The 12880-nt window shown below is 37.8% G+C and overlaps 2 protein-coding genes across 6 annotated transcripts in view; one reads left to right on the top strand and one right to left on the bottom strand.

Moving 5' to 3' along the window:
- LOC115223956 (cell wall protein DAN4) overlaps nucleotides 1–2882 on the bottom strand; it is a 25953-nt gene extending 23071 nt beyond the window's left edge. For all 3 annotated transcript variants that reach the window (XM_029794706.2, XM_036512773.1, XM_036512772.1), the window contains exons 1-2: nucleotides 2219–2882; nucleotides 153–271 (exon numbers count right to left, since the gene is read on the bottom strand). In XM_029794706.2, the coding sequence (XP_029650566.1) occupies nucleotides 153–204 (52 nt within the window). In that variant the 5' untranslated portion in view covers nucleotides 205–271; nucleotides 2219–2882. The remainder of the gene's footprint in view (nucleotides 1–152; nucleotides 272–2218) is intronic.
- Nucleotides 2720–12880, top strand: LOC115223912 (methyltransferase-like protein 25). Of its 3 annotated transcripts, XM_036512774.1 has the most exons (11): nucleotides 2720–2865; nucleotides 3190–3259; nucleotides 4394–4779; nucleotides 5924–6198; nucleotides 6302–6860; nucleotides 8046–8170; nucleotides 8931–9113; nucleotides 9309–9455; nucleotides 11108–11191; nucleotides 11449–11527; nucleotides 12501–12880. In XM_036512774.1, the coding sequence occupies exons 3-11, from the start codon at nucleotides 4398–4400 to the stop codon at nucleotides 12542–12544; spliced, it is 1878 nt and encodes a 625-aa protein (XP_036368667.1). In that variant the 5' UTR covers nucleotides 2720–2865; nucleotides 3190–3259; nucleotides 4394–4397; the 3' UTR covers nucleotides 12545–12880. The 3 variants fall into 3 exon arrangements, with proteins under 3 accessions (XP_036368667.1, XP_029650503.1, XP_036368668.1); XM_029794643.2 differs by lacking the exon at nucleotides 2720–2865 and having other exon boundaries at nucleotides 3114–3259; nucleotides 11449–11771; XM_036512775.1 differs by lacking the exons at nucleotides 2720–2865; nucleotides 12501–12880 and having other exon boundaries at nucleotides 3114–3259; nucleotides 11474–11629.

Raw genomic sequence — 12880 nt, 5'->3', positions numbered from 1 at the left:
CCAACAGAATAAACACCAAACTTGAATATAAATAAATTCTGGGGTCAATTTGATTGATTAAGCTCTTCATGGTGGCAGCCAAGCATGGCCACCATCCAATGATTGAAACAAGAATAAAAAAAAAAGGAAAAAAAGAGTAAAAGGGTGCTTACCTAAAACCAGCCTTGCTACTTCTGAGGGTAAGAAATATGGTTTGTTGTTCATGTTTCCCTTAAATACATTTTGACCAACAAATCATGGGAGTCGTTTTATTTCCTTCACACATTGACAGCTAAGTCAAAAAAAACAAAACAAAAAAAACTAAAATGGAAACAAGTATTTGATTTAATTAAAATAAATATAAACGAAGTTTTAATAAATATTCTATCATCAGGATGGTTATTATCATGTTGTGCATTCTGTGCCTAATATATATCATCATCATCATTTAACATCCGTTTTCCATGCTGGAATGGGTTGGACGGTTTGACTGGGGACTGGCAAGGCTAGAGAGCTACACCAGGTTCCGATCTGATCTGGCAAGGTTTCTACAGCTGGATGCCCTTCCCAAAGCCAACCACTCCGAGAGTGTAGTGGGTGCTTTTTACGTGCCACCGGCATGGAAGCCAGTCGGGTGGCACTGGCATTGACCATGTTCGGACGGTGCTTTTTAGGTGCCACCAGCACAGGGAGCCAGTCAGAAATAATTGTAATAATAATTCTTTCTACAACACAATAGGGGCAAGGCTTGAAATTCAGGGGAAGAGGGTTAATCGATTACAGTGACCCCAGAGCCTGACTGGCACTTATTTTCATCAACCCTGAAAGGATGAAAGGCAAAGTCAACCTCGGCAGAATTTGAACTCAGAACATAAAAGCCAGAAAGAAATGCCTCTAAGCATTTTCTCTGGTGTCCTAATGAGTCTGCCAATAATCATATTCCATCTGTCCCTTCATCTTCTCTACTCCCAGTTCATGATAGAGTCATCCTCAGGTACTTCGTCCAAAGGATGCTATCGGAAGCAACCCTCATTACACTCTGCAACTGGATTCTCAAGCATGACCAGTCGAGACTATGGAGACTTCGAAACAACGATGCTGACCAATTCTTACTCCTAAAGATGATGCAACCGGACAAAATGATGAAGCAATACTTGCAACGTAATGGTTTCAAACAGGTAGGGTGGGATGGAAATAACAAGAAACGAGAAGTCACTTTGTCCCGGTTACTATTTTCCCCCTACCCCATACATATATTCTTTTACTTGTTTCAGTCATTAAACTGTGGTCATGCTGGGGCACCACCTTGAAAAGAAATGGAATGCTTACAGCACCGAGGTTTCCCAAGCGGTCACCCATCTAAGTACTCATTCGTTCATCATTGTTCGACCGTGGTCGAGACAATGGAATTTACAATGCTACGCCAGACTTCACGGTCCATCATGGCATTACGGAGGTCCTGTTGCTCACTAGGTTCGATGTTGTTTAACTTCGGTGACCGGACGAGAACCGGTGCTTTCAACGTGATATATATATATATATATATATATATATATATATATATATATATTATATATATATATATAATTAGACGTGTGTGTGTGTGCCAAAACTTTTTAAGCTCTCAGCATGTAGTACAATAATTTACAGAACCTTATTCCCGATATATTATGGGAATGGAAAAGGTAAATATCGCTGCTCCATGCAATCGCCCGGATTGCTAGAAATAGCTGAATCTCTTTCAAATTACACCATTTCCTGTCTTAAATAGAAAAGGATATTATTGGAGAGTTTAGTCCGAGCTATCTTTAAAAAAGCAAAGACAGGACGACCACAGACGGAATGTCTGCGACTGAATAACAATAATTCGTTGTTATGAGAGATAATAACCAGCTCTGGCCAAGAACAGTAGTAGTGGTGGGGGTCTGGGTACTAAATTCGAAATTTTATATATAGGTATATATATATATATATATATTACACACAAGGATAAGCATATTAAAAGGGGTCCGTGGGAAAACTCATCTAAATTAAAAAGGGTCCTTGGTACTGAAAGGGTAGGGAACCACTGGCCTAGAACTTCGCTCGATTGGAATAAGATGTTTTTTCTTGTTTTATATACATGACTTTTACAAAGATAAATGCTGACGTTTGTCTTATAAGGCATCCAAGATGGGAATAGAATTAAAAGAAAAGAAAAATAAATTATTAAGCATAAAAAGCATCGATAAATACTTACATTCAGCTCAACTTTTGGTTCGTTTTCAATGTTTATAGCCAAAAATCCATTTGTTCTGACAGAGACGGATCACCGGTGACAAATATACAACATAAAGATATCCTTTAAAAAGGGGGAGTCTTTTTTAAAAAAATATATCACAGACCAAATTCTCTCCGCAATTCCGACTTCTTCGGGGAAATAAATACATAACAATTAAAGGGGAGACGAAGGGAAGTTCCAAGTGGATTCCAATTAGTGTTTGCTGGGGTTGTTCATGGCTGGTATTTGTTTCCTTTCGTAATTTCTACGACTTGAGAAGACTTTCCATCAAGATAATAAAATATTCAAGGAATGGATTAATAAATATAGCCTTAAATTGTGGACAGTTCTGTGAGCGACGTCGGTTAATTATGAGGAATCATCAAAAGAGTGCGCCAAATATTCAGGGGGAGATAACTCCGTTTGGCCTTAAGTATTTTTTTATTCTGTCTTCCTTGTCCGAGGGTGAAGTGAGACTGCAAAGGGGTTGAATTGTAATAGTCCCAGGGTTTCAAGTCCAACTTACTCACCACCACTTTGGCGACAGACATGCAGCCAACAAGAGAACCTTAACATGGTCACTTGACCTGCTAAAAAACTGTGCAAGAAGATGTTTGTCGAAGATGGTAAGGATCGATCTCGGAACTTCACGCTATGTAGAAGAGATGTTTAGCACAAGGCTAGAACTGCTACAGCAAATAAATATCTCGCGTTTTAGGGTGAAAAAAAATGATAATAAAATATCATTTCTATATTAAATCTTAAATTTAAAAAAAAAATTACATTAAATAGATTTTTAAATAAAACCAAGCCATAATTCCGATCAAGAATTTGTAAGCTGCAGTGAATGTAAGACGATATTGACAAGTTAAACATTTACTGCGGATTAGAGTTCGTCGAGTTTCCGGTTCCAAGTTTGTTTACAGGTTTTCACGTGTTTTTATTTCTAGAAATTCCGATCGAAGCAAACAGTTCCACTAAAAGATGTTTAGAGAAGATTATGGTGGTATAAATATTTATGTAAGTCTTGATATATTTGTAAAACTACTTTTACAAAAATAAAACGAAAGTAAATGCAACATTAAATGCGTGTTTTTTTTTCCCCCAAAAGACGGCCTCGATTTCTGAATGGTTTTAATTGCTAGGTGCGATCTTAGGTAAAGTAACTTGCTGAACATGTACATCTTTGAAGTATGTGTGTTCAAAGCCCACTCAGATCGATTTTGATTGTCAGATTTAGCGATCGATAAATAAAGTTCCGATCCAGGGTAGTGTTAGAGTCCAATGTCCCGTAACTGTTTCGACTCTGTGCCGTGTGAATTCAGATCCCGTCCCCTGTCACCGGAGACCCGGTTAAAAAAAAAAACCTGATATTATTGGGAAATCCTACTACAAATACCGAAGTTTCTCAGCTGACTGCTCTCAGAACCACAATTCCGGTTGGCAGGAAAGAATGTAAAGGGACTTTCAAGTCTTCTTCCCTCAACAACGACGTTTGTGTATGGCATTACGATTAATGTTACACTCGAGAGAAAGAATAATATTTGGGAAAATCCGATGATTCCCTTCGTTGCTAATTTCTCGCCTGAACAATCATTTGTAACGACTGTCTGAATTACCAGGGGCTTTTTATTATTATTATTTTTCCTCCAAAAACAGGTTGTACCTCATAAATCTGGCGGGCTTGGGAACAGACATGTGCCGGGCCAGCGGATTAGCCAAATCTGTGGCCTTTAAGCTGAGAAAAAAATGTCAAAATATTACATATTACTGTGCTGGTTATGTTCTATGCAACAAATCCCTCCAGAGTCAACTCTACATGACATCCTTATGAGATATAGATAAAATCCCCACTGGTCAAATACAGGTGGAGTTAGGGTCAGTATATCTGACTTTTCCCTACTTCCATCCTCTGAAAAAAAAAAAAAAATGTATGTGTTTGTTCCACTGTAGTGGAAGACACTTACCCAAAGTGCCCTACACTGGGACTGAACCTGAAACCTTGTGGCTGGGAAGCAAGCATTTTACCACACAGCCACATCTATGCCCACTCACACAATAGATTTTGTTCTTGCATTTATATTAGAAATTAGCAATTAACATAATTTTAATTCATTCTTCTTTTTTCTTTTTCTTTTATCTTTCTCTTGAAAGAAATATGGCTGAAACGAGAAAGGATGTTCCAAATTCCAAAACCAATAAACTCACAGAGTTGTGTAACACAGAAACAGAAGGAAATGAACCAAACACACAGACGACGTGTAAATTGAAGAAGCATTCAACAAGATGTGAATACAAATTTCATATCGAGAAATGTCTGCTACGACTTGTTGATTTCTTGACTCCATATCTGCCCTTGGTTGACAGCCACACCTCAGATTTCATTACCAAAGACCAGTGGAACACATACATACCAGCTGCCATACAGGGGCAACTGTTGCATCTCTCTGATGACCAGCTTCTACTGTTGCCTTCAGGTGCTGTGCACTGGCCACCACAGTCCACTTGGAGTACAACGCTTGAGGATCACATACCACATGGTTTGTACTCTCAAATTTTGTCTACTTTGATCTCCTTCCTCCTCTTCCTTGTACTCATCCTCTTCCTCTTTCTGAATTATGGTGGTCATTGGCTTCATCGTCATCATCATTATCATCATCATCTGCTTTCTATTCCACTTCCTCCTCCCACCCACCATCTCTTCCTTTTCTTGTTGCCATTGTTGTTGTTGTTGTTATTTTACTCCTCGGACCTCTCGGTCTTACTTGCTCTGGTTGATTCTGTGAGAGCAGATTCCAACCTATTGTCAGAGGTCTCACAGGTTCTCTTTCTGCAAATTATAAGCTTTGGTACCTGAATGTTAACCTGTCATGGAAGACACAGAGAACCTAAGCACCAATCTCAAAATCCTAGCTGTACCCACGAGAGCAGTTTTTAGGGGCCTGCTCTGCTCCCATGTCAATTCCCAATTTCTCTGACATCTTTCTCAACCCTGTTATTCTTAGTGCTCTCCTACAACTACCAGAATAACAGTTACTCTCCTCATTACCCACATTCTTGCAATTTCATCTTTTAGCAGTCTGTATTTCTCCATCTTTTCCAGCACTTTGTCATCTACACATTCATCCCCAGGTATGGCAATATCTATGATCTTGGTTTTGAACTGGCAGAATCATTAGCATGCAAGACGAAATGCTTAGCAGTATTTTTCCCATCGCTATGTTCTGGGTTCAAATTCCGCCAAGGTCAACTTTGCCTTTTATCTTTTTGGCACTGATGAAAGAAGTACCATTTGAGTACAGGGGTTGATGTAATCAACTAGCTCCCCTCCCCCAAAATATTTCAGGCCTTGCGCTTCGAGTAGAAAGAATTATTATTTAGCAGAATCATTAGCATATTGGACAGAATGCTTAATGGCATCTCTTCCATCTCTATCCTTTCTGAGCTCAGATCCTGTCACGGTCAACTTTGTCTTATTTCCCTTCAGGGTCTATAAAATAAAGTACTGCGATCAATAACATTGACTAGACTCCTCTCCTCACAAAGATGACTCAATCTGATGACTCTACCAACTCAGAGTTTTATGAGTCTGCCTTGAGTCTTATGAGTCCCCTCCCATTATTTTTCACTAATTCCATTCACTTGTTACGTAAATGCTTTCCTTTGTTCTGTTTATTTCTTCAGGCATCAAAGGAAAAAATTCAAGACTTGCCGACCTGGAATGCAAAACTTTGAAATGGAGCCACAATAATCTTGAAGAATTTATCAAATCTGCCCATGAAAATACTCTTCCTCAGCTCGCTGTATTAACTGCCATTGAAGATCTCAAGATGAAATATCGACTGACTGAAGACAAAACACCATTTGTTAAGGATTTCATGTCGAAACAGAAGTCCCATGAAGTGGCTGTTATGGCACAGTTGTGCCACTCACTGTGCCAGCGCTTTGGAATATGTAAAGTAAGTTGAACTAAAACAAATACAAAAATTAAGTTTATCATATTTTTTTTAGAATTTTCTCCCCTCTTGATAATGTAATTTTTTTCTTTTACTCGTACCACAGATTGTTGACTTGGGCAGTGGCAAAGGCTATCTTGGAACCCAACTTGCTTTCAGTTACGATTTAAAAGTCTTTGGTATTGATTCTGCTGACCAGAATACATCAGGAGCGAATAAGAGAGCAAAGATTTTGAAAAAACAGTGGTCAGGACTTATTAAAAAATTTACCCTTAGCCAAAATTCTTATCAGAATCAACCAGTTCCAAACGAAGAAGAATCTCTGAAAATACAGAATCAGAATCAGAATAATGGTGACTGTGGTGGTAATCTTCAGAAATATGTTGCAACGACCACTGAGAAGGAACCAAGGGGGTTTTACTGTCCATTTACCACGTATGTAAACTCTGACACCAATATCTTACAGCTGATTGCAGAACATGATAAATGTGAAGCTGACGCCGGTTCCCAGGGCGACAGCAGCAACCTGCTTGTCGCAGGCCTTCATACTTGTGGCAATCTCTGCCCAACGGCGCTTCGGTTTTTCTCTCAGAATCCTGCGGCTCATCTCCTCTGTAATGTCTCATGCTGTTATCATCTTTTAACAGAGGAATTCGATCCCAACGGTCAGTCCTGCGATTTTATTTATTATGTTTGTTTTTACTTTAATAATAATAATGATAATAATAACAATAATAATTCTTTCTACAAGAAGCACAAGTGGGCAGGATGCTACTCGATTACTTACTCAAGTTCAATGATAATGGTAACAACAACAACAAGGATGAAAGGCTAAGTTGACCTTGGCAGAATCTTGGCAGAGCGTAAAGATGGACAAAATGTCGCTAAGCATTTTGTCTGGTGTGCTAATGATTCTGCCCGGTAGCCGCCCTAATTATAATAATAATAATCCTTTCTACTATTGACACAAGGCCCAAAATATTGGGGAAGGGGTTAAGTGAATTACATCAACCCCAGTGTTCAACTGGTACCTATTTTATTGACCCCCACCCCCAAAAGGACGAAAGGCAAAGCTGATCTTGATGTTAATGACTTGTAGGCACGTGGTATTTCGTTATGCAACCATATTATGCTATAAAATATAGTAAATTGTTTTATAAGTCAAAACCATGTCCTCCAGTGTTAGCAGTGCAATTTTACATTATTTTCTACAGAAATTCTAGAATATGACAAACTTAGGGTAATCATGGATTATTAAAAAACATGTAACTGATTTTTGCTGCAAAATTTCATATTGAGACATACACATTGTTTATATAGCCACCACATACAGCAGTATTAAGTTATTGGATATGCCATTTTTCCATATTAAATACATTCCTGGAATGCATTTGATATGGAAATTGGCACATCCGATAACTTAATACTGCTGTATGCGGTGGATATATGTATATATATATATTATGTGTGTGTGTATTTGTTTGATATTATTCATTTAGGACTATTTTCATTATTGTCCTCGAGATGGTCACATTTTATATTCTTGCCAAATAAACACACACACTGTATATATTCGCTTTTCACTTCGGACTTATTATTGTTCTTATTTGATGTCCATTATCTGGAAGTGACCTCTTCAGTGGTTCTCCATCCCGTGTGTCTCCTCCTATTCAGTTTAGTTCCTTCTAAAGAGGAGAACAAATACATACAAATGCATGTGTTTGGCAAAAACAAATACAAACAAAGAACGACCATCCTGACACATAACAAAATCTGTTTCAACACAGGATTTCACATCAGAATCTTTCAAAACAAAAATCCCTAAACCATTTTTATCATATATTTCTAAGGTGCTGCTCAAAGTGAATATGGTTTCCCTGTCAGTTCCATTCTGAGGAAGATGAAGTTTCATTTGGGTCAAAATACAAAAAATCTGGCCTGCCAGTCTGTGAACAGGATCATATCTTCTAGCAAGGTACATGTGTGTGTGTGCATGCACACACTCATAGACATACTTTTCCTCTCACTCCCTCTCTCTCTCTCTCTCTCTCTCTCTCTCTCTATATATATATATATATATATATATATATATATATATATATATATATAATATATATATATATATATATACATATATATATCATCATCATATATGTATATATACATATACATACATATATATATATATAGCAAAATAGGACACATTGTTTATATAATATTTTCTTACATTAATGTGCTTTTAATTAACACAATTATTGATTATTAGTTATATAATGTAAGTTACTTAATTAAATTTTATTGTCAAATTTTGAAAGATGTGTAACTCTCTTAATTTTACCAGATTAGTGTTAACAATAACTGTGTGTATGTATATATATATATATATATATATCTGCACACATACACACACAGGATGTACATATATATACATAATATATATTGGTATTAAAGAGCTTTATTGTGATTCTATGATTCTGTGGTTATTACTTGATTGTTAAGTTAGTTGAGGTTACCAACTTGTTGCCGGTGCTAGAAATGGCCAACAAATGTTAAGATAGCATATCTAAAAATAGTAAAAGTAGTTTGCTTTTCCAACAGATGACTCCATCAGGATGTCTACGGAGAGTTTTTGCCCAATCAATGCAATAACATGTTTGTTAATAATTCATGATTACCCTAAGTTTGTCATATTCTTCAATTATTTTTCCTCGATTTTTGTTTTTTTTCTTATCCAGTTAACAGGAGAATCTCTATTCCAACGAGCACTCCTTCAGAAGATCTTCATTGATACTTTATCCAAGCAGGAACAAAATTCTTTGAAGAATTCCATCAAATTAAGAAAATTAGCCAGCAAATGTTCTTCGTTTTATGATTATGTGGAAATGGCTTTCCAGAAGTTGGACCGTTCTTCTGAAAAGGTTATTTCTACTTTTTGAGTATACTTCATTAATTTCTTCATAGAATTATTTGATTAGAGAAATCAGCTGTTTTGTGTAAGAGAGAAGACTGCAGTGGTATGGTTAGCTGTAGTGTGCATGTTTGTGTGTTTTTGTCTGTCTGTCTGTCTGTCTTTGTGAGTATGCTTATGTCTTCCCTTATTTCTTAATTTTCAGATCTCTGAAGAAATGGTTCAGGATTATTTGGTAAAATATGAAGAGGACAAAAAGAAACTTGCTGCTTTTTTCCAAGTAAAGTCTGCGTTGGCCCCATGTATCGAAGCACTCATTGCATTGGACCGGATTTATTACCTACTGGAACAGGTGAGTGTGCCTAGAACAGGTGTCCTGCCCAACGTAATCATGTCGCAAATAAAATGGCTTCCAAACTGGTGACCTTTGCTCACTTGAGGGCTTCAGTGTTGGTGATGTAGTCACTCCAGTAGATGTTGAGGATGGTACAAAGGCAGTGTTGGTGAAAACGTTCAAGGAGCCTGAGATGACAGTGGTAGGGGACCCTGGACTCAGAGCCATATAGGAGCGTCGTGAGGATGATGGCCCTGTAGACTCTGACTTTTCTGCTGATCTTAAGATGTTTATTATTCCACACACGTTTGTGCAGTTTGCCAAATGTTTTGTTTGCCTTTGCAAGTCTTGTCAATTTCTTTGTTGATACTTTCATCTGATGAACTGATATATCCAAGACAAATGACCTGCTGTACCAATTTCTGTTCTGTTTCAGCAATGGTGATGTGGGGCATCTTGTACTCTTCCTGAGGAGCTGGTTGGTGTAGGAATTCAGTCTTTTACAAGCTTACTTCCAGCCCAAAGAGCTGGGGTGGCCTCTGCAAAGCAGGATGTGATGTGCTGCAGGACTCTTTCTGTGTGTGCAACAAGTGCAGCAGCAGCATCTGCAAAGAGGTGGTTCTAGATCACTTGCTCTTGTATCTTGGTGTGGACCTGTAGGTGCTGGAGGTTGAAAAGACTGCCGTCCAGACCGTACCTGATGTAGACGCCGTCTTCAGCATCGAGGTCTACAGTGGTCTGCTTGAGCATCGTGCTGAAGAGAGTTGGTGCTAGGGCACAGCCCTGCTTCACACTGTTGTTGATGGGGAATGGCTCTGATCTGCTCAGTGTCGAACGCTTTCGTCAGATCGACAAATGTTACATAAAGTGGTTTGTTTTGCTCCTGGCACTTTTCCTGGGGCTACCTGAGAACGTAAACCCTATCTGTTGTGCTCCTGTTGGCTCTGAAACCACATTAGCTTTCTGGAAGATGATTTTCGGTAAGGAACAGAACAAGTCTGTTGAGGAGTAGTGTTGCTAGAACTTTTATATATATATATTATATACATTCCCTCTCTGTTAGGAAACACAAGCACTTACACACATATGTACACACATGGCAGTAAGTTCCACCTACTAAATTCAATTACACAGCTTTGGTCAGCCCAAAGCTATAGCAGAAGACACTTGCCCAAAGTGCCAGTGTCACTGCATGGCACCTTGGGCAAGTGTCTTCCGCTATAGTCTCTGGCCAACTGAAGCTTTGCAATTGAGTTTAGTAGGTGGAGGTTACTGCCGTGTGTGTAAGTGCTTGTGCCTCCAAACAGAGAGGGAATATATATAATGTGTGTTGTGTTGTGTGATGGTTGTAAATAAATGTCACTATCCAGCAAGTGGTATCCTTCGTTTCTTGTTTCCCATGAAAACATGTCTAGTCATGGGGAAAATGTTAGCTTACTTAGAAACAGGTGAGGATTGGTGACAGGAAGAGCACCCAGCCGTAGAAAATCTGTTTTGGCAAATTCTATTTGACCCAAGCAAAAAGATGGGAAAGTGGACAATAAAATGATGTTGATAATGACATTAATGATGTTGATGATGACATTAATGATGTTGATGATGATGCTGTATTGTAGTATGTGGTTTTATTATTGTTTAAACCCAAGTCTTCCTTCATTTTCTCTCATTAGGAATCCATCAAAGATGTCTCTCTCTTACAATTGTTTGACCCTGTCACATCTCCTCGCTGTTATGGAATTGTTGCTGTGAAAAAGGTATGATTGCTGTTGTATTCTATCCTTTATCCACCTAATCCTCCTGTCCTAGGGTTCCCTCTCGCTTCCCTTTTGCCTTTCACCAGTCCGTATGAACCACTATAAATTTCTACTGCAAACTGTGTGATTTAACTATTAATAACAAACAATTATTCCTGGAAAGGTTGAATATTTAAGACTAAGGAAATGAGATTGTGTGATGTTCATACATTTCCTAATAATGTATAATTTATTGCAGTATCAATTATCTTTTACAGATTGCAGTTGAAGATACTTGCTCAGCTGTTGCCAAAGAAACAGATGTCACAACAGATACAACAACAGATGTCACAACAGGTTTAGCAACAGATACAACAACAGATTTAACTAAGATATAACAACAAATGTCACACAGATGTAACAGGTTTGACAACAGATATCACAATAAATGTGATAACAGATGCAAGAATAAATGTGACAACAAAATTAACAATGGATGTCACAACAACTATAATAACAGATGCAGCAACAGCTCTAGCAACAATTACAACAACAGGTCTAACAGATGTAACAAAAGATATAACAACAGATGTTATAACAGGTACAAGAACAGATGTGTCAACAGATTTACTAACAGATGGATGTAACAGTAATATAATAGAAGATGGAACTAAAGATTAACAACAGATACAACAATAAGTTTAACAGCAAATGTAACTACAGATTTAATAACAGATGTAAGATATACGGCAACAGAAGTAACAATAAGGTAATGGCAAATGTAACTAAAGGTTAAACAACAGATGTAATAACATGTAATATAATAATAAATAAATGTGCCCTTTTAAAGCCTAGCCAGGCTCATGGGCCCAGTTTCCCAGTTTCTATGGCATATGTGTTCCCCAGCTGGACGGGACGCCAGTCCATCGCAGCGTTACTCATTTTTGCCAGCTGAGTGGACTGCAGCAACGTGAAATGAAGTGTTTTGCTCCAGAACACAACGCGTCGCCTGGTCCAGGAATTGAAACCACAATCTTACGTGCTCCACGTAATAACATGTATAGCAACAACAGAACAGCAGATGTATCAAAAGATTTATTACGTGCTCCACGTAATAACATGTATAGCAACAACAGAACAGCAGATGTATCAAAAGATTTATTACGTGCTCCACGTAATAACATGTATAGCAACAACAGAACAGCAGATGTATCAAAAGATTTATTACGTGCTCCACGTAATAACATGTATAGCAACAACAGAACAGCAGATGTATCAAAAGATTTAATGATAGCTACCACAACAAATGTAGTAACAGATATAACAACAGATGTAGCATATACAACAAAAGATGCAATAGCAATGTCATTGTAGATGTGAAGGTTAAAAGGTTAAAACAACTGACATAACGACAGATGCAACAATTTCATTGCTGCCTGTGATAACTGGTGCAAGAGCAGATCCAAGGCTTTACTTAATAATAGATGCCAGACATAACAAGCAAAAGGAGATGAGAAACAAACACTAAATGTTTGCAAGAAGTTGTGTATAGGAACAGATGATATAATAGACACAGCATATGTAAAACTGTGTGGAAAAACCAGATGCTGTGATCATTGCAAGTTTAGATGGAGATAAACTTGTGTTTTGTTGCTTATTTTGTTACAGAATGTGAGAATATAAAACCAATAAATATTTGAAATTAATTAA

The sequence above is a fragment of the Octopus sinensis genome, linkage group LG24 (genome assembly GCF_006345805.1).
Source record: "Octopus sinensis linkage group LG24, ASM634580v1, whole genome shotgun sequence".
Taxonomy (NCBI): domain Eukaryota; kingdom Metazoa; phylum Mollusca; class Cephalopoda; order Octopoda; family Octopodidae; genus Octopus; species Octopus sinensis.
The sequence above is the reverse complement of the archived record's forward strand: the minus strand, read 5'-3'. Positions and strand labels throughout refer to the sequence as shown.